The sequence below is a fragment of the Trichomycterus rosablanca genome, chromosome 15 (genome assembly GCF_030014385.1).
Source record: "Trichomycterus rosablanca isolate fTriRos1 chromosome 15, fTriRos1.hap1, whole genome shotgun sequence".
NCBI classification, from domain to species: Eukaryota; Metazoa; Chordata; class Actinopteri; order Siluriformes; family Trichomycteridae; genus Trichomycterus; species Trichomycterus rosablanca.
This window is the reverse complement of record NC_086002.1, coordinates 19,660,857-19,680,906: the sequence shown is the minus strand read 5'-3', so window position 1 is coordinate 19,680,906 and position 20,050 is coordinate 19,660,857. Positions and strand designations below refer to the sequence as shown.

General features: G+C 37.2%; 2 protein-coding genes across 2 annotated transcripts in view; both read left to right on the top strand.

The window, feature by feature from the left end:
* LOC134328694 (NACHT, LRR and PYD domains-containing protein 3-like) overlaps positions 1-20,050 on the top strand; it is a 235,750-nt gene that overhangs the window by 192,239 nt on the left and 23,461 nt on the right. The window lies entirely within an intron of this gene.
* Positions 2,120-19,369, top strand: LOC134328731 (zinc finger protein 883-like). Its single transcript, XM_063009912.1, has 5 exons — positions 2,120-2,170; positions 3,738-3,859; positions 7,561-7,689; positions 11,356-11,493; positions 16,747-19,369. Exons 2-5 carry the CDS (start codon positions 3,748-3,750, stop codon positions 18,342-18,344), a joined length of 1,977 nt encoding a protein of 658 aa, XP_062865982.1. The 5' UTR covers positions 2,120-2,170; positions 3,738-3,747; the 3' UTR covers positions 18,345-19,369.

Here is a 20,050-nt window from a genome sequence, read left to right as displayed (position 1 = left end):
TGTGTATATTAAAAATAGTTTGGGTTTATTATATTAAATCACATCAGAGTTTAATAGATTTATTTTTGTCCAATATAAAAGTATTATGGATTCATTGATCCTAACTATAAATGAAAATAAAATAAAAATAAAAGCAGTAATTATAAAACAAGGTTTGTAGGTTGTGAGGGACATTAACATGTGTATATTAAAAATAGTTTGGGTTATTATTTTAAATCATATTAGAGTTTAATAGATTTATTTGTGTCCAGTATTTAATGAAACAATAAGTAATTCTAAATTACTCAATGTAATGAAATTACCTGAACATCGCTCGTCATAACTCTCACAACAAAATGTCCCGCAGAATAATAAAGGATGCAAATAATATCAACTATTGAGTTATAAAGTTCGACCCCTAATAGGGGAAGTAACAGCCGTGTACATTACATTCCAACGCATTTAATCTCCCGTCCATCTACAAAGGCCCGCACGCCACAGAAAAAAGCTCTTTTACCATCCTTGCGGGCTTGCTCGACTTGCGGCCAGAGCAGAGACCTCATCTGTTTCTCCATCTTTGTAAGGTCCTCCCCAAAGCGCAGTTTACGCTCCTTAAGATAGACACTGCTTTTGGCCTTCAACCAAATAAGATCCCTCATCCAGCGTAATGCAAAGAGAATGATTACAGCTCGTTCTCGGTTACCTTCACGTCTGCCCAATCTATGGGCAACATCGATGGCCATTTTATCGTAATCTTTCAGCTCCGGAGCCAGCTGCGTGCAGACATCCAACACTTTACTTTTAACATCCTCGCTTTCCTGTTCAGGCAAACCATACAGCCGCAGACACCATCTTCTCTTGTAACGTTCTGCCTCTAAAAGCCTTTTATCAAACGTTGAAACAGTTTGTTCTAGCTTTTTACACTTTTCTTTTAGCGTAGTGTTGTCTTTTTTCAGCTCTTGAATTTCTTCAAAAGCAAAATTCAGAGAGGTTTTGATTTCTGCTATATCGACTGAGTTTGTCTGAATCATCCGTTCAAGATTGTCTGTCTTTTTGTTGATTTTTGTTGTGAGTGCCGTGATGATGTTGGTTTGGAGCTCACGAAGTGATGCTTCCCCTTTATTCTTCTCAGGCGCAGGACTCTTAGTGGGAGTGTCTGCATGTGATGGTGGCATCTCCTCCAAAGAATTTTGCAGGTCCGTGTTGGCTTCTAAAATGTCATCTTGCATGTTTTCGTCAGAATTCAATTCGTTTGAATATGAATGGTCCGATAACGTGTCCATAGCATTCTTTTTTCTTTTTGTCACTGTTTTACTTAACTTTTCCATTCCGCTACCTAGCAAGCCACACCTGTTAGCTCTTCAAATCGAACTTCTGTTTCAATGCGTTGGTCTTTCTTTTAACAACACAAGGTTTTATATTTTCTTTTTTACAGAAAACATTTGCGAAAACGTTCCTACATAAATCTGCAGGAAAAAACAATAAATTATATGTGAGGTAAGAGACGAGTTAAGATGAGCATAACGGACAAAACTTAAAGTACGTTTTCACCGGTCGCCATCTTGTACGACCCCCAATACGGAAACCTAGTATGTCCGAATACACAGTATACATAAAGAGGTACACGAGAAGTACCCGGATGACCTACTTCTTGGGCAGCCATGTTTGAGTATGCAAGCAATGCACACTTGCAGTCAGCTAATGTATCCCAAAATGCAACTGGAGCTGCGTAGCCGTTCAAAGCGGAATAAGAAACAAGAAAGATAGCGGAAAACGGAGAGTCCTCTGTTTACAAGTGTAAGTAAGATAAATAAATAAAAAATTCAAGTGGCTGGTTATACAACATTATTTTAAAGTTGTCTGGTACTTTCTTTCTAGTAAAAAACATCACCTTAGATTTTTGCACGGAGAACTTAAAACCCCAGTTCATTCCCCATTGCTCTAAAATTTGCATTTCTTTTTGTATGCTTTCTGCTATATATGAGATATTACGTCCTCTTTTCCAAATCACAGCATCATCAGCGTACAATGCTGAGAGATACAGGATTAATGGAGATTTATTACTGCTGAGCTGCTGTTCAACTCCAGTCCAGTTGGTGGCGCTGGTGCCTCTTAAGTTGTTCTGCCATCCGCCATTAACCATCATAAGAAGAACAAGAAGCTGCTGTGTTTATATCGTGGAGCCTCATCTGTAAGTAAAATATGTATTTAATTATAACCCTTATATTTCATTATAACCACATTCTAATTCATAATAAAACTAGAGTTCATAATAAAACATCACTGTGAGGATTTGAGGAGCTTTACACTATTATCTGCTCCTCGCTGTTAGTATCGCACATGATTCAGTAGTGATGAACCGATATATTTGAACAGATCCATCTAAATGAATGAATTGAGCGGAACTGATTGAGTTTCTTCATGATTAAATCTCACATTTTTATATAAACACGTGATATTTTTAAACTTTGTTTATAGTGTAACTTTGTTTACTGTTGAACTTTGTTTACAGTGTAACTTTGTTTACAGTGTAACTTTGTTTATAGTGTAACTTTGTTTACAGTGTAACTTTGTTTACAGTGTAACTTTGTTTATAGTGTAACTTTGTTTATAGTGTAACTTTGTTTACAGTGTAACTGTAAACTTTGTTTACAGTGTAACTTTGTTTATAGTGTAACTTTGTTTACAGTGTAACTTTGTTTATAGTGTAACTTTGTTTATAGTGTAACTTTGTTTACAGTGTAACTTTGTTTATAGTGTAACTTTGTTTACAGTGTAACTTTGTTTATAGTGTAACTTTGTTTACAGTTGAGCTTTGTTTACAGTTGAACTTTGTTTACAGTTGAACTTTGTTTACAGTTGAACTTTGTTTATAGTTGAACTTTGTTTATAGTGGAACTTTGTTTATAGTGGAACTTTGTTTACAGTTGAACTTTGTTTTTAGTGGAACTTTGTTTACAGTTGAACTTTGTTTATAGTGGAACTTTGTTTATAGTGGAACTTTGTTTACAGTTGAGCTTTGTTTATAGTGGAGCTTTGTTTATAGTGGAACTTTGTTTACAGTTGAACTTTGTTTACAGTTGAACTTTGTTTATAGTGGAACTTTGTTTACAGTTGAGCTTTGTTTATAGTTGAACTTTGTTTACAGTTGAACTTTGTTTACAGGTGGTTTGTAGAGTTTTATGGTCACATTTAGGTGAAAAGTGTAAGCGAGCGTCTTTAATTGTGTACTAGCTCGATGAAGTAAACTGTTTACTGCGCGTCTAAACCATGTATTACTGTACCCGAAGCGTTGAAGAGGGTAAAACTGCTGTTTACAGATTAATAAACATTATTTACCGTGTTCTGATGCACAAAATCCACTCAATTCAAGAGGAGCATCGACTCTTATTAATGAAATACATTTCAGACATTTGTACAGTAGGAATTTGTTGTGATCGGATCTCAAACTCATGTGAAGTGTATATTCGGTTGTGTTAATACCACTTTTTGAAAATCAAAAAATTTGAAATCAAGTTGTTATTAAATGTTACCCCATGATCATAAAGAACACTTACTCTAGTAATTACGTTGTGATTTTGAGATAATTTTACTGTAGGAATTTGAAATAATGGGATGACAAACTTAAGCAAAGTGTCAGTTTGGTTGTGTACAGACCAGCTTCAGTGCATAACAATAACAACAGCCAGTTACAACAGTCTAAAGAATCTCCCTTTCATTATGAATACAGCACATCTATCTATCTATCTGTCTGTTAGATCTTTAATAATGCAGTCAGCAGCAGAAGAGGGACACGTCACCACCCCTGTGGATCTACAACATGAATTCCAGAAGAAAATAATACGAAAGGAGGAGGATGAAGATGATGATGATTTCTTCTGTAAGTAAATATGGAGCATGATGCCAGTACAGTGTGGTACAGTACAGTGTGGTACGGTACAGTATAGTACAGTGTGGTACAGTACATTATAGTACAGGGTGGGCCAGTTATATGGATACACCTAAATAAAATGGGAATGGTTGGTGATATTAACTTCCTGTTTGTGGCACATTAGTATATGGGAGGGGGGAAACTTTTCAAGATGGGTGGTGACCATGGCGGCCATTTTGAAGTCGGCCATTTTGGATCCAACTTTAGTTTTTTCAATGGGAAGAAGGTCATGTGACACATCAAACTTATTGAGAATTTCACAAGAAAAACAATGGTGTGCTTGGTTTTAACGTAACTTTATTCTTTCATGAGTTATTTACAAGTTTCTGACCACTTAAGATGGTGCACCACCACATTATGGGTGTCAGGTCTGAGCATTCCTAGATGAACAGTTTCCTGGAAAGTGAATTGGTCGTTGTGGGCCAGTTGAATGGCCCCCAAGGTCTCCCGATCTGACCCCTTAGACTTTTATCTTTGGGGTCATCTGAAGGCAATTGTCTATGCTGTGAAGATACGAGATGTGCAGCACCTGAAACTATGGATACTGGAAGCCTGTGCTAGCATTTCTTCTGCGGTGTTGCTATCAGTGTGTGAAGAGTGGGAGAAGAGGGTTGCATTGACAATCCAACACAATGGGCAGCACTTTGAACACATTTTATAAGTGGTCATAAACTTGTAAATAACTCATGAAAGAATAAAGTTACGTTAAAACCAAGCACACCATTGTTTTTCTTGTGAAATTCTCAATAAGTTTGATGTGTCACATGACCCTCTTCCCATTGAAAAAACTAAAGTTGGATCCAAAAAGGCCGACTTCAAAATGGCCGCCATGGTCACCACCCATCTTGAAAAGTTTCCCCCCTCCCATATACTAATGTGCCACGAACAGGAAGTTAATATCACCAACCATTCCCATTTTATTTAGGTGTATCCATATAAATGGCCCACCCTGTACAGTGTGGTATAGTACAGTGTGGTACAGTACAGTATGGTACAGTACACTACAGTATGGTAGAGTACAATGTGGTACAGTCAGATACAGCATGGTACAGTACAGCATGGTACAGTACAGTGTGGTACAGTATGGTATAGGGCTGCACGATATTTCGTTTCAGCATCGACATCGCGATGTGTGCATGTGCGATAGTCACATCGCAGGACGTGCGATGTTACTTAATGCAAATTAAATCAAATACGTCATGCTAAAACTTTTTTGCTGTTTGACACAAAACGAAAATTCACACGGTTTTCATTTTCCATGACGTATCTACCAGTGTGTTCAAAAACCTAGTGAGCCGCCTCGCTGTACTACCTACTGTACATAGGCAGCTGCCACAGTAGAGAGGATCCTTAGGAGTCAATGACTTAGAAGGCAGGTTATTGGAACGTGCCCGATTCCATCGGGTTTTGCGTTTAGCATTTAGCATCTTGCCATTAAAACCAATGGAATGAGGTGGGACGGCGCTAACATGTCAATATAACATCTCGATTCGTGTACAGAAAACTGTTACATTTGCTGACAAGCCCAAACTTGCAAACAAAAACACTCGTTAAAAATTAATAATTATTTATTTACGTTTGAGAGAAGAGATGCCGCAGTGTATTCTGGGATTGCCTTCTTCACTAAGGACGCTTTCGAGTCTCACTCGTTCTGCCTCAGCATTGTGTTTAGTAACTAAGGCATCTAAGTAACTAAGAAATCTCGGATTTTGAACAGGTGTATAGCTGCTCTTTTGTTTGTATAGTTTTTTTTTTAAATAATGTTTACTACTTGAAGAGGTTTTGATTGTGAAATAAAATATTAAATGACCAATTTTGTCAATCCTGTTAATTCCCTCATGTGATCTTGAAGCTTTCTTAGTTTAATGCTCAGTTTCAACCCAGTACAAAGCTGTAGCTTGTCATAATCTTTTGTATCCCTTGTAGGCACCACCCTTTTTCACAGATGAGCCCCTTATTTAGAGTAAGATACATGCATTATTAATATTGTTAATAATGTGGTAAAAATTCCTGCATTTTTTTAATATCGCAATATAATCGCAGGGAAAAAAAATATCGCAATGTCAGTTTTTTCCAATATCGTGCAGCCCTAGTATGGTACAGTACAGTATGGTACAGTACAGTATGGTACGGTACAGTGTGATACAGTACAGTATGGTACAGTACAGTATGGTACAGTACAGTGTGATACAGTACAGTATGGTACAGTATAGTACAGTACAGTGTTATACAGTATAGTATGGTATAGTACAGTGTGGTACAGTACAGTGTGGTACAGTATAGTACAGTGTGGTACAGTACAGTGTGGTACAGTATAGTACAGTGTGGTACAGTACAGCATGGTACAGTACACTACAGTATGGTAGAGTACAATGTGGTACAGTCAGGTGCAGCATGGTACAGTACAGTGTGGTACAGTATGGTACAGTACAGTATGGTACAGTATAGTATGGTACAGTACAGTATGGTACAGTGCAGTATGATACAGTACAGTGTGGTACAGTACAGTGTGGTACAGTACAGTATGATACAGTGCAGTATGATACAGTACAGTGTGGTACAGTACAGTGTAGTACAGTATGGTACAGTACAGTATGATACAGTACAGTATGGTACAGTACAGTGTGGTACAGTACAGTGTGGTACAGTATGGTACAGTACAGTGTTGTACAGTACAGTGTGGTACAGTACAGTGTTGTACAGTACAGTGTTGTACAGTATGGTACAGTACAGTGTGGTACAGTACAGTGTGGTACAGTATGATACAGTACAGTATGATACAGTACAGTATGATACAGTACAGTATGGTACAGTACAGTATGATACAGTACAGTATGGTACAGTGCAGTATGATACAGTACAGTGTGGTACAGTACAGTGTGGTACAGTACAGTATGGTACAGTACAGTGTGGTACAGTACAGTGTGGTACAGTATGGTACAGTACAGTGTTGTACAGTACAGTGTGGTACAGTACAGTGTTGTACAGTATGGTACAGTACAGTGTGGTACAGTACAGTGTGGTACAGTATGATACAGTACAGTATGATACAGTACAGTATGATACAGTACAGTATGGTACAGTACAGTATGATACAGTACAGTATGGTACAGTACAGTGTTGTACAGTACAGTATGGTACAGTGCAGTATGATACAGTACAGTGTGGTACAGTACAGTATGGTACAGTACAGTATGGTACAGTACAGTATGGTACAGTACAGTGTTGTACAGTGTGGTACAGTACAGTATGGTACAGTACAGTGTGGTACAGTACAGTGTTGTACAGTATGGTACAGTACAGTGTGGTACAGTACAGTGTGGTACAGTACAGTGTGGTACAGTATGGTACAGTACAGTGTTGTACAGTACAGTATGGTACAGTACAGTGTGGTACAGTACAGTGTGGTACAGTACAGTGTTGTACAGTACAGTATGGTACTGTACAGTGTGGTACAGTACAGTGTGGTACAGTGTGGTACAGTACAGTGTGGTACAGTGTGGTACAGTACAGTGTGGTACAGTACAGTGTGGTACAGTACAGTATGGTACAGTACAGTGTGGTACAGTACAGTGTGGTACAGTACAGTATGGTACAGTACAGTGTGTTACAGTTGTTGAGATTCTTCTTCTCATATTGATGAATTTCAGGTGAAGTCACTTTAATCCCTCCGGAACTTGTTGCTTCTGTGGAACTGCTCTTCTCAGAGGACCAACAGTGTGGAGGTTTCCAGATGAAGCCTGTGATGAAGGAAGAACCTGAAGATACAGATGAACTCAGTAAGATATTTTTATAACGTTTTTATAAAATAATTTCTCCTAATTTGGTCGTGTCTGAATTACTTGTAATATTTGTGTATTTTTAGTGCATAAGTGAGCAGGTGAGTGAAATGAGGAGACAGAAGTAAAGAATATTAAACAGATCATGCTGACTGTACAGTGTGTAGACTAGTATATAATTACAGAGTAATGCCAGGTGAATACAAGTGGCTGAATGATTGGGTAATGAATGAGAATAAATAAAGTCGAGTATATAAGCTGATATAATAAATATATACATGATTGTTTGTGCTGATGGTATATACCGATGAGATGTTCTCTTGTGAATAGTACAGAGTTCCAGAGTGCAGTGATACTTTGAAAGTGGTGTGGAAGAGTTTAGCAGGGTTACAGTAACAGACTGATGCACTGATGCTGAGATGACTGAGCTTTGAGATCAGCTTGGATGGAATCATTGTGTTAAATGCTGAACTGAAGTCGATGAAAAGCGTCCTAACATAGGAGTTATAGCAGTTCAAGTGGGTCAGTGCAGTGTGAAGTGCAGTGGAGATAGCATCCTCTACTGACCTGTTGAGACGATATGCAAACTGATGCTGGTCTAGTGTAGCAGGTAGACAGGATTTCAAAGCACTTGGAGATGATGGGAGTGAGAGCAACAGGGCAGAAATAGTTCAGAGCTAAAGCAGTTGAATGTTTTGGTACTGGCACAATGGCGCTCGGAATCACAGTCTGGGCCAGAGACAGATTGAAAATGTCAGTGAAGACCTCAGCAAGCTACTTAGCACAAGCATTAAGCACAAGTCCAGGTATTCCATCTGGGCCAGCTGCCTTCCTAACATTCACCTTGTTCATCCTTGGTGGAGAGTGTTTTTGATTGCTCATCTGGAGGAAAATCTGTTCAAGGAAGGTGCTGACTCGTCTCTCCAGGACCAGTTCCAACACACAGACTGGAGCCGGTTTGCTCTCCAAGCCACCACAGATCACACTATCTGCGTTGACTCCTACACTAACTCTGTCCTGGACCATATTAACAACTGTGTGGGCAGTGTACCAACACAATAAATAAAACAAATCCTAACCAGAAGTCCTGGATAAACAGTGAGGTACCAGGGTCTATTATGGTATGGGGGTGTGTCAGTACCAGGGTGTGTCATGGTATGGGGCTGTGTCAGTACCAGGGTGTGTCATGGTATGGGGCTGTGTCAGTACCAGGGTGTGTCATGGTATGGGGTGTGTCAGTACCAGGGTCTGTCATGGTATGGGGTGTCAGTACCAGTGTCTGTCATGGTATGGGGTGTCTGTACCAGGGTCTGTCATGGTATGGGGTGTGTCAGTACCAGTGTCTGTCATGGTATGGGGTGTCAGTACCAGTGTATGTCATGGTATGGGGTGTCAGTACCAGTGTCTGTCATGGTATGGGGTGTCAGTACCAGTGTCTGTCATGGTATGGGGTGTCTGTACCAGGGTCTGTCATGGTATGGGGTGTGTCAGTACCAGGGTCTGTCATGGTATGGGGTGTCAGTACCAGTGTCTGTCATGGTATGGGGTGTCTGTACCAGGGTCTGTCATGGTATGGGGTGTCAGTACCAGTGTCTGTCATGGTATGGGGTGTCTGTACCAGGGTCTGTCATGGTATGGGGTGTGTCAGTACCAGGGTCTGTCATGGTATGGGGTGTCTGTACCAGGGTCTGTCATGGTATGGGGTGTGTCAGTACCAGGGTCTGTCATGGTATGGGGTGTCAGTACCAAGGTCTGTCATGGTATGGGGGTGTGTCAGTACCAGGGTCTGTCATGGTATGGTGTGTCAGTACCAGGGTCTGTCATGGTATGGGGTGTCAGTACCAAGGTCTGTCATGGTATGGGGTGTCAGTACCAGGGTCTGTCATGGTATGGGGGTGTGTCAGTACCAGGGTCTGTCATGGTATGGGGGTGTGTCAGTACCAGGGTCTGTCATGGTATGGGGTGTGTCAGTACCAGGGTCTGTCATGGTATGGGGGTGTATCAGTACCAGGGTCTGTCATGGTATGAGGTGTGTCAGTACCAGGGTGTGTCATGGTATGGGGTGTGTCAGTACCAGTGTCTGTCATGGTATGGGGTGTCGGTACCAAGGTCTGTCATGGTATGGGGTGTGTCAGTACCAGTGTCTGTCATGGTATGGGGTGTCGGTACCAAGGTCTGTCATGGTATGGGTTTGTCAGTACCAGGGTCTGTCATGGTATGGGTTTGTCAGTACCAGGGTCTATTATGGTATGGTGGTGTGTCAGTACCAGGGTCTGTCATGGTATGGGTTTGTCAGTACCAGGGTCTATTATGGTATGGTGGTGTGTCAGTACCAGGGTCTGTCATGGTATGGGTTTGTCAGTACCAGGGTCTATTATGGTATGGTGGTGTGTCAGTACCAGGGTCTGTCATGGTATGGTGTGTTAGTACCAGGGTCTGTCATGGTATGGGTTTGTCAGTACCAGGGTCTATTATGGTATGGTGGTGTGTCAGTACCAGGGTCTGTCATGGTAGGGGTTTGTCAGTACCAGGGTCTATTATGGTATGGTGGTGTGTCAGTACCAGGGTCTGTCATGGTATGGTGTGTTAGTACCAGGGTCTGTCATGGTATGGGTTTGTCAGTACCAGGGTCTATTATGGTATGGTGGTGTGTCAGTACCAGGGTCTGTCATGGTATGGGTTTGTCAGTACCAGGGTCTATTATGGTATGGTGATGTGTCAGTACCAGGGTCTGTCATGGTATGGTGTGTTAGTACCAGGGTCTGTCATGGTATGGGTTTGTCAGTACCAGGGTCTATTATGGTATGGTGGTGTGTCAGTACCAGGGTCTGTCATGGTATGGGTTTGTCAGTACCAGGGTCTATTATGGTATGGTGGTGTGTCAGTACCAGGGTCTGTCATGGTATGGTGTGTTAGTACCAGGGTCTGTCATGGTATGGTGGTGTGTCAGTACCTGGGTCTATTATGGTATGGTGGTGTGTCAGTACCAGGATCTGTCATGGTATGGGGTGTGTCAGTACCAGGGTCTGTCATGGTATGGGGGGGGTGTCAGTACCAGGGTCTGTCATGGTATAGGGGGTGTGTCAGTGCCAGGGTCTGTCATGGTATGCAAAACCACCTGCTGCACACATTACAAAGGCGTGGCTGCAGACTTAGAGGGTACTGGACTGGCCCGCCTGCAGTCCTGACCTTTCCCCAATAGAGAACGTGTGGAGGATTCTGAACTGCTGCACGTCTTAAGACGTGTTGGCAGGAAGAACAAGACAAGATAAAAGCTGAAACACTAAATCACTTGGTCCTCTCTGTGCCAAAACCTCTTTTAAGTGGTGAAAAATAAAAAGAAGTGGTAAATGCTTTACTGTCCCAACTTTTATTGGAATGTGTTGCAGAGCTGAAATGCAGGAATGGATGTTTATTAATCAATGAAATGAAGTTGAGCAGATAAAAGATGAAATATCTCAGCTTCATCCTGTCTGACATCAAATTAAAGTAGAAGAAACTCTGTTATTATTATTTACATTTTCATCCATACTGTCCCAACATGGGTCTTCCTTTTTGACAGATATTATAGAAGTACGTGTCTGTTACTTAACTTAATTGCTTAATAAAGACGTTGGTCGTTACTACCAACAATAACAACCTTATTTTTTTCTTCACAAAACAAAGAGATTTCAGGTGAAGGATTTTTAATCCCTGTGGAACACGTCACCTCTGAGGAAAACCTCGCCCCAGTGGACCAACAGTGTGGAGATTTCCAGATGAAGCCTGTGAAGCAGGAAGAACCTGAAGATAAAGATGAACTCAGTAAGATATTTTTTTATCTTAAGCAAAATAAAATTTTTATTTAATAAAGAATCATTTGTGTATAAATCTCTTCTAGTATATTTGTAACCCAGTTTTTTCTTTGGGAATATACATTTTACAGCTAGTCCTGCTATTATTACCACTCATCACCACCTCTAATACTACCACTACCACAACCTGTACTTCTACCACAACCTCCACTACAAGTACTACTATTACAACTAAATTTAAATGTATTTGTATAGCGCTTTTTACAACAGACACTGTCTCATCGCAACTTTGCAGACCAACAGACCAAAAACCCCAATTGATCAAGTCGATGGCGACAATGTCAAGAAAAAACTCCCTTAAAAATACAGGAAGAAACCTTGAGAGGAACCAGACTCAGCAGAGGCCAGGAGAAAAACTTGAATGAATAGGATTTACACAAATCATACATGATCACAATGAAATGAAATTGAGGACTGTAATCCAATCATTAAAATTTTCCATAACAAAATGTTTTCTATGCACATATTTTGACTGCAGGTCCTCCACCCAGAGCCAGGGCTCTCTCTGATAGAGCCTCCATAAAGGTAGAGGATGAGACAAGATTTCTGGGTGTGGTGCTAGATAATAAGCTGTCTCTGGTCCCATGCATGATCACTGAAAGAAAGACCTCTAATAGCCACAATAAAAGTGTTGACAAAAGTAAAGCGAGGAGCAAATAGATTTATACCGCTGCATCTGTACAGATCCCTGATCTGATCTCATTTATATTATTGTAGCATCATCATCTATAACAGAAAATCTTATGTAGGAACATTTAATAAAGCACAAGGACTACGGCTCTCCCTAGGTGCCTTCAGAACATCCCTAATCCAAAGTTTCTATGTGGAAGCAAACAAACCACCACTGAGCATGAGACTGGTTTATATTACATTACTAAGCTTAGAGCTAACAAGCAAATCCAGCTTACTTTCTGTTAGGGGTTGCCACAGCCAATCAGTCTTCTCCATCTTGCTCTGTCCTGAACATCCTTATCTGCACAAACCCAAACCATGTCCCTCTAATAATTTCACTCCCAATGAGAATCACAGCATCTTCCTCTCTGGCAGTTCCAGCTCCCCCTTCTGTCTTTTAGTCAGTGCCACTGTCTCCATCTCTCCAGGTTCAACTTAACCTGCTCACTTCTCCTGCTACAGATCACAGTGTCATCAGCAAACATCATATTCCTGTCTGACCTCGTCTGTCAGCCTCAAATTCCTCAAACCCCAGTTCCTCTTTAGGCACTTTATCATGAGCTTCCTCTAGAAAAACACTTATTGCACTTATTCCTTCTGGCCTTCCCCAAACTTCTCTATCAACATTCTCAAAATGCAAACATCAAATCTGCTCAATCTGCCCGCAAAAGTCTAATCCAAGACGATTACTGGCTTAATATTTCTCATCCAACTTACTTCCACTTCTCATCACTTGTCAGTACGTTCCCATCTGCATCCTTTATCATTCTTACCTGCTGTTTATCATTCACAGCTCTGTTCCTCTTGTCTGGCTAATTGCTTCAAGTCCTTTTCACCTTCCCTAGTGTCCAACTTTTCATGTAGATCAACATCCTTTTGTTAACCTTCACCATATCTTCTTGTACTCCTGCCTCTTTGTCTTTTGGCCTCTTCCTCCTTAAACTTTCCTGCATTTCACTTCCAAATCTCTTTTTCTTCCTTTCTCTGTTTAGATTTTACACAAAGTGCCTTCCTAGCTTCACTACTTTGTGGTCATTGCCCAGTTGTCTAGCTCCCCTCTCACCACCACCCAGTGCCTGTCTCACCTATACATTTATCACCAGTCTTTTTCCTTTACCTTCCCCTATCTGATCCCTGGTTCACTCTCCCTCCTTCTCTCACCTCTAGAACCATCCTGCAGACCAGCATCTGGTGCTGTCTAACCACACTCTTTCCACCTTACAGTCTTTTTGATCTTGCTTCTTCTGTGTAGGATATAGACCACCTGTGTGCACCTTTCCCAATGAACCAGGATACTGTTCACAGATAAGACAGTTCTTGCAATGGTTCCATATTTAATTCTGTATTTGAGGCCAGTATTTAGTAAGCTCGCTCGGCTTTAAGATGTGAGGCACAGGCAACAACACGTTCCTCCATCCCTCTCCTGAGCCAGCAAAGATTCCAGACCAATAGAGGGTTTTCCAACCACCAACTTTTTGCGAATTTTGAAAATGTGCATTAAAAAACCTGGATGGAAAAGCTCAAAATTCGAAAAAAAATAATATTGGTTCACGCTTGAACGAGGTGGAAAAGTTAGAATATCGCATCGCCAAAATGCGAAAAAAGGGGATGGAAACAGGTTTTGCAAATAAACAATGACTGTTGTTATGCCGAACGTCTCGCTTGTACAAGGCAATAACAATTCTCTTTTCAGTTGGCACGGGTGGCCGGTGACTGTAAACTTTTGGCTCTACAGATGACCCGATCATGGTGCATAGCTTATCAAAGGCTGATTTTGACATTCTGAAATTCTTGATCCAAAGCTCGTCTGAAAAATGGTTCTGCACAATGTGCTCCCAAAATTGTTTAGTGCGTTTACGTTCCCAGATGTGAGGTGAACGTCGCCGTGGCACGGAGATTTGAGCCCACATTAGATGGGCCATTGCTCTTTCTGCCCGACGTCTCTTAGCTGCAAACAACATAACCATAAAAAAAGCAAATTATAAATGTATTTGATAATTTATAATGTTATAAATGTATTTTATTATTTATAATGTTATAAATGTATTTGATAATTTATAATGTTATAAATGTATTTTATTATTTTTAATGTTATAAATGTATTTTATTATTTATAATGTTATAAATGTATTTGATAATTTATAATGTTATAAATGTATTTGATGATTTATAATGTTATAAATGTATTTTATTATTTATAATGTTATAAATGTATTTGATAATTTATAATGTTATAAATGTATTTGATTATTAATAATGTTATAAATGTATTTTATTATTTTTAATGTTATAAATGTATTTGATTATTTATAATGTTATACATGTATTTGATTATTAATAATGTTATAAATGTATTTTATTATTTTTAATGTTATAAATGTATTTTATTATTTATAATGTTATAAATGTATTTGATAATTTATAATGTTATAAATGTATTTGATGATTTATAATGTTATAAATGTATTTTATTATTTATAATGTTATAAATGTATTTGATTATTTATAATGTTATAAATGTATTTGATGATTTATAATGTTATAAATGTATTTGATGATTTATAATGTTATAAATGTATTTGATAATTTATAATGTTATAAATGTATTTGATGATTTATAATGTTATAAATGTATTTGATGATTTATAATGTTATAAATGTATTTGATGATTTATAATGTTATAAATGTATTTGATGATTTATAATGTTATAAATGTATTTTATTATTTATAATGTTATAAATGTATTTGATTATTTATAATGTTATAAATGTATTTGATGATTTATAATGTTATAAATGTATTTGATGATTTATAATGTTATAAATGTATTTGATGATTTATAATGTTATAAATGTATTTGATTATTTATAATGTTATAAATGTATTTGATGATTTATAATGTTATAAATGTATTTGATGATTTATAATGTTATAAATGTATTTGATTAATAATAATGTTATAAATGTATTTGATGATTTATAATGTTATAAATGTATTTGATTATTAATAATGTTATAAATGTATTTGATTATTTATAATGTTATAAATGTATTTGATTATTTATAATGTTATAAATGTATTTGATTATTTATAATGTTATAAATGTATTTGATTATTAATAATGTTATAAATGTATTTGATGATTTATAATGTTATAAATGTATTTGATTATTAATAATGTTATAAATGTATTTGATTATTTATAATGTTATAAATGTATTAGATTATTAATAATGTTATAAATGTATTTGATTATTTATAATGTTATAAATGTATTAGATTATTTATAATGTTATAAATGTATTTGATTATTTATAATGTTATAAATGTATTTGATTATTTATAATGTTATAAATGTATTTGATTATTAATAATGTTATAAATGTTTTTGATTATTTATAATGTTATAAATGTATTTGATTATTAATAATGTTATAAATGTATTTGATGATTTATAATGTTATAAATGTATTTGATTATTAATAATGTTATAAATGTATTTGATGATTTATAATGTTATAAATGTATTTTATTATTTATAATGTTATAAATGTATTTTATTATTTATAATGTTATAAATGTATTTGATGATTTATAATGTTATAAATGTATTTGACGATTAATAATGTTATAAATGTATTTTATTATTTATAATGTTATAAATGTATTTGATGATTTATAATGTTATAAATGTATTTTATTATTTATAATGTTATAAATGTATTTGATTATTTATAATGTTATAAATGTATGTGATTATTTATAATGTTATAAATGTATTTGATGATTTATAATGTTATAAATGTATTTGATGATTTATAATGTTATAAATGTATTTGATGATTTATAATATTATAAATGTATTTTATTATTTATAATGTTATAAATGTATTTGATGATTTATAATGTTATAAATGTATTTGATGATTTATAATGTTATAAATGTATTTTATTATTTATAATGGTATAAATGTTTTTTATTATTTGTAATGTTATAAATGTATTTTATTATTTATAATGTTATAAATGTATTTGATGATTTATAATGTTATAAATGTATTTGACGATTAATAATGTTATAAATGTATTTTATTATTTATAATGTTATAAATGTATTTGATGATTTATAATGTTATAAATGTATTTTATTATTTATAATGTTATAAATGTATTTGATTATTTATAATGTTATAAATGTATGTGATTATTTATAATGTTATAAATGTATTTGATGATTTATAATGTTATAAATGTATTTGATGATTTATAATGTTATAAATGTATTTGATGATTTATAATATTATAAATGTATTTTATTATTTATAATGTTATAAATGTATTTGATGATTTATAATGTTATAAATGTATTTGATGATTTATAATGTTATAAATGTATTTTATTATTTATAATGGTATAAATGTTTTTTATTATTTGTAATGTTATAAATGTATTAGATTATTTATAATGTTATAAATGTATTAGATTATTTATAATGTTATAAATGTATTGGATTATTTTCTGCTTCAGAACTGAACAAGGATTTCTGCTGCTCCTCGTGTCCACATTCCTCTACAACCCAAAATCAGCTCCACAATCACATCAAGAGCTGCAACCAGGTTAAATATGAGACTCTGGTGAAGATTAAGACTGAACATGAGGATCTGACGCCCACCAGAAGCTCCAGTAATCAGCAAACGTCCTCTGGTACTGTCAGCATTAACACCTCTCTCAGTCCCACACAGGAAGAAGGAAACGTCTGCTCACAGTGTGGGAAGAGCTTCAGGTACCAGAGTAATCTCAAAATACACCAGCGCATTCACACTGGAGAGAAACCGTATCAGTGCTCACAGTGTGGGAAGAGTTTTACTGTACAGAGTGCTTTGAAAAAACACCAGCGCATTCACACTGGAGAGAAACCGTATCAGTGCTCACAGTGTGGGAAGAGTTTTAATCAACAGGGTCATCTCAAAGTCCACCAGCGCATTCACACTGGAGAGAAACCATATCAGTGCTCACAGTGTGAGAAGGGTTTTAATACACAGAGTGCTCTCAAAGAACACCAGCGCATTCACACTGGAGAGAAACCATATCAGTGCTCACAGTGTGAGAAGAGTTTTACTGGACAGAGTGCTCTGAAAAAACACCAGCGCATTCACACTGCAGAGAAACCGTATCAGTGCTCACAGTGTGGGAAGAGTTTTAATAGACAGGGCCATCTCAAAATACACCAGCACATTCACACTGGAGCAAAACCATATCAGTGCTCACTTTGTGGGAAGAGTTTTAATAGACAGAGTGCTCTCAAAGAACACCAGTGCATTCACACTGGAGAGAAACCGTATCAGTGCTCACAGTGTGGGAAGAGTTTTAATAGACAGGATAATCTCAAAAGTCACCAGCGCATTCACACTGGAGAGAAACCTTATCAGTGCTCACAGTGTGGGAAGAGTTTTAATCAACAGGGTCATCTCAAAAGTCACCAGCGCATTCACACTGGAGAGAAACCTTATCAGTGTTCACAGTGTGGGAAGAGTTTTAATACACAGAGTGCTCTCAAGGAACACCAACGCATTCACACTGGAGAGAAACCATTTCAGTGCTCACAGTGTGGGAAGAGTTTTACTGGACAGAGTGATCTGAAAAAACACCAGCGCATTCACACTGGAGAGAAACCATATCAGTGCTCACAGTGTGGGAAGAGTTTTACTGGACAGGGTGATCTGAAAAAACACCAGCGCATTCACACTGGAGAGAAACCGTATCAGTGCTCACAGTGTGGGAAGAGTTTTAATAGACAGAGCCATCTCAAAATACACCAGCGCATTCACACTGGAGAGAAACCATATCAGTGCTCACAGTGTGAGAAGGGTTTTACTGGACAGGGTGATCTGAAAAGACACCACAAAATTCACACTGGAGAGAAACCGTATCAGTGCTCACAGTGTGGGAAGAGTTTTAATACACAGGGTAATCTCAAAACCCACCAGCGCATTCACACTGGAGTGAAACTATATCAGTGCTCACAGTGTGGGAAGAGTTTTACTGGACAGGGTGATCTGAAAAAACACCAGCGCATTCACACTGGAAAGAAACCGTATCAGTGCTCAGTGTGGGAAGAGTTTTAGTACACAGGGTAATCTCAAAACCCACCAGCGCATTCACACTGGAGTGACACCGTATCAGTGCTCACAGTGAGGGAAGAGTTTTAATCAACAGAGTCATCTCAAAATCCACCGGCACATTCACACTGGAGAGAAACCGTATCAGTGCTCACAGTGTGGGAAGAGTTTTAATCAACAGAGTTTGTGTTGTAACAATATAATACATGTGTTAAATGTTTACTGTTTAAGAGTCGTTTGTTAACCAATGATTATTCATAGTAGCGGTTTGTGAAGTGAATCGATTCGTGCACGAGAATGTAGTGGAGCCTTGTGAAGTTCTGATCTTAATATGATAATTTAAATGTTACATTTCATGTCTTTGGATGCATTGTCATATTTTTATTTGTTAATAGATGTTTTATTTGATGTTTATTAAGGGTATTATTTGATTTTGTATTACATGCATTAGTGATGGGAATTTCGGCTCTTTTTAGAGAGCCGGTTCTTTTGGCTCGGCTCACTAAAAAGGACCGGTTCTTTCGGCTCCCAAGTGGCTCCTTAGATTTTTTTTGTTCCTTAAATTAATTTATTACCAAATTACATGTAAAATGTAATTGTAATGTAAAAAACATTGTATCAAATGTTGTATTATTTAAATTGCTTTATTTATATACTCAACATGGAACAGAGTGCTACAACAATAAATTATAAAATACAAAAACAAAGACCCATCTCAATTAGACAAAAAGATCTGATTGTGTATATTATTTGTACATTTGCATCTAGAGTGGGATGGCATGGTGGCTAAGTGGGTAGCACTGTCGCCTCACAGCAAGAAGGTCCTGGGTTCAATCCCCTGGTGAAGACCCTGAGTTCTTTCTGTGTGGAGTTTGCATGTCTTTCCCGTGTCCGCGTGGGTTTCCTCCGGATGCTCCGGTTTCCTCCCACAGTCCAAAGACATGCAAGTGAGGTGAACGTTCCTGTCATGAATGTAACCAAAGTGTAAAACGTGACGTTAAAATCCTAATAAACATAACAAAATAAACAAGAATCTAGAGTGAAACAACACAACATCATTGAAGCATCACTCAACAAAATATAAATGAATATACAAATGATTATATACATACAAATCCACCACAATTTTTTTTTTTTTTTGGGTAACTAAATGTTACTGAGTTTGTTTAGGAAAAAGAAAGAAAATGTAAAGATGTAAATCATCGTAGCCATCTTTAACTGCTTAGATCAGGTGTGTGAATTTTCCTGCAGTGTGAACAGTGAATCCAGGAATCTCTCTCAGCCACTCGAATAGCAGTCGATATGATGTGAAGAACTTGCCAGGGCCCCAACCATCTAGGCGATTTTCATGATTTCCTCCGGAAGTCCTTTACCACAATCCAATCCCCAATTTGTATAGAATGTAAGGAATCTGTTGGCATTGGAAGGGCTGCTCGCACCTGTGTACGAATAGATACAAGAGATTCGTGTAAACCCATCATGTATTTGATCATGCTATCATCCACTTGTTGCAATGTTTTTTTCAGTGTCTCTTAGTCTGTATGGTAAAGTTTGTGTAATTCTCTTAGGTAATCCGGTAAGGACTTCAAATGGTGAAAGTCCAGTTTGTCTATTAGCTCGACCACAAATGTTCATTAGCACTAATGGTAAAGCCTGTACCCAATTCAGGCCTGTGTCCATGCATACTTTAGCCAATTTATGTTTTACTGTTT